This window comes from Atta cephalotes (assembly GCF_000143395.1).
Source record: "Atta cephalotes unplaced genomic scaffold scaffold00025, whole genome shotgun sequence".
NCBI lineage: Eukaryota > Metazoa > Arthropoda > Insecta > Hymenoptera > Formicidae > Atta > Atta cephalotes.
Window position 1 is genome coordinate 2,107,069 of NW_012130089.1, and position 2,486 is coordinate 2,109,554.

At 42.4% G+C, this 2,486-nt stretch overlaps 1 protein-coding gene across 1 annotated transcript in view; it reads left to right on the forward strand.

Annotated features, from left to right (window-relative positions):
- The first annotated feature begins 1,939 nt into the window (after positions 1-1,939).
- LOC105620293 (frequenin-1) overlaps positions 1,940-2,486 on the forward strand; it is a 49,943-nt gene continuing 49,396 nt past the window's right edge. Inside the window, exon 1 of the mRNA XM_012201797.1 lies at positions 1,940-2,003. Within this exon, the coding sequence (XP_012057187.1) occupies positions 1,940-2,003 (64 nt within the window). The remainder of the gene's footprint in view (positions 2,004-2,486) is intronic.

Genomic DNA, 2,486 nt, shown 5'->3' on the forward strand with positions numbered 1-2,486 from the left:
TAAGTATATGTGAATACTAAGTTTATCTTAATGACAACATCATCAATTCAATTAATAATGATTTAATAATAACAATTCAATAATTAATAATAATTCGGTTATATGTTTTTGAGGTTTCTACTTTCTATATAAACATTATGAAAAACTATAAAGATCTTTTAAATAATTCGGTTAATTTAATTAATAACAATAATTCAAATTTGCAGCTCTGTAATATAAAATGTATAATTAAACGAATTCCATAGATCTATCGTTAGCTTCGAAGAATTAAATAATTCCATATTTTTCCTTTTATCCTTTTATTAGCAGTTGAAAAATCCGCAGTGATAATAAACGGCAGAGAAGGCGAAAGGGAAATATTGTAATGGTTATCGCTTCAGTATAACAAATGGCTTGATATATATTCTTTCACGGCATCTGGAAAAGATAGGATTAAAGGCGGTCGTAGCAGGACAAGCGAATCGCGACAGCGACAGAGCTAAGGAAATACATTTAGTGGAAATTCCATTTAATCCCGGGATAAGGTTGGAGATATCGTAACGCCGTTGGCCTTTAAAGCCCTTCATATAATGGCCCAAAAGGGATTGGCTAGCACAACTTCTGAAAGTAACCTGTATCGGTCGTTTCGTCTTACGACCTTTGAAACTTTAATACGCTCGATCTGAGACAACATTATATCTTTGCTTGTGATTTATTTACATTAAACTCGAATATCTCGTCAATCTCGATAGATAAAAGTCGTTGCAGGTATTCGATCAAATCGTATCCAGTTTTTAGTCAGGGACGAATTTCTCTTGACTAAGTAACCACTTTGATGACTAAGTAACCACTTCTGCAACGTTCCTTAGCCTTCTCTGAGAGAAGTCGTTTCAATTTTCCGATACGACCTTTGCGAATTGAAGCTCGTCGGCGCACTTTAAAACTTCAACCGAAGAGACCAAGCGATAGGATTAATGATTCCGCGAAGCTTATCGCACCGGAAAATTGTTCTCCTTCCCCTCGAATACCCACCTATAATTCGCAATTCAAACAGTTAGGTCTCTAATTTTTAGCTCTAATTTCCGTGCTGACGCTTCAAAACTGGCGCATCAAGTGCGAAAGAAAAATGGAAAGCTGCGATTTCATTACCAGGAGAGCTCATGTTCTCATTAAAATTTCCCCTTGTCTTCTCCACAGAGGAAAAGCAATATCATCGAAAGGAAAATCTACGTGGGAGGCGTATCAACAAATCGACTCTGTTAGCAAAACGACGCGAGTGATATCGAATCCCAAGTCGTAATTAAATCGATTAAGCACGCTTTCGTTTCTCTATCGCCTCGAGGAAATTAAATCAAACTCTACCATTCGCAATTCGGCATTATCGTGCTCCTCGACTGCAAAAAATTAAAATTTATTGAAAAATCCAGACGGCATTCTTCTCAAGAAGAAAGTTTTCGCCATTCTGCAAAACACCATCAGCCTTCAGATTGAATTCGCCGGCGAACTTATCGAGGTGGACCGGATCAGGGGAGGAAGTGCACAGCAGGCGAAGAAACTTATCGAGTGGAATTCGATAGAGTATCTTCGCAGTTATATACGAAACAGAAGTCAAGGAACTTGGTGGGAGAACGGCGGGCTTTCACGGAGGAGGCGATTCACGTCTCGCGCCTTGAGGGAAAACTTCGTCCAGTAAATCCTTTCTGTCCTCGTAAACCAACGGCGGAAGCGTCGTATTCTCTAGTCGTTCCCGGCGTATCCGGAACTCGAGCTCTTTCCCTCCACCCTTCTCTCGCATCGTCGGTTGCAATTTGGCGAAATCGCGAGAGATGCGAGACGGACGGTGAGAATCCGCAACGAAAGAGATCCAGCAGAGTAGAAGCGGCTCGGAGTTCTCGGCTCAGCGAGAGAAGATCGGTGTAAATCGCTCGCGTTAGATTCTACACGGCTCCAGGCTACGAAGATGGGTAAGAAGAACAGCAAGCTCAAGCAGGATACCATCGATCGCCTCACCACCGACACGTACTGTAAGTAGCAATAACCTTTTTAGCTGTCGTATACTCAGTACCATCTTCTTTATTACATTGTTCAAGCGTGCGAAATCGCACCATCAGCGGATTATATCGTACAACGGAGGCGCGTATCCCTGATTATCACGACCATCATAAATTTCCGATTGCGCGCACAGCGCGCGATATTTCCGTGTTCGCCGGTCGTAAACGCCAAGTTAAATCGTCCGGGATGGTCGCGATGAACGGTTGCGCCCCTTTCAACGTAACTCTCGAAAAAGTGGGTCTTCCGAGTCGCGGATTCTTTCGCAGCACCGAGCTGATGCGAAAATCGTGAGACCAAAAGACGAGTGGCGGGCTCCTCTTTTGGTTTTTCCGACTGACCTATTATGTTATTTTGGCGATCCATGCAACCGCAGCCTCCATCATTAAACTGTCTCTCTTTAACTTTCTCTCTCTTCCTCCCTCTCTCTCTCTCTCTCTCTCTCTCTCTCTCTCTCT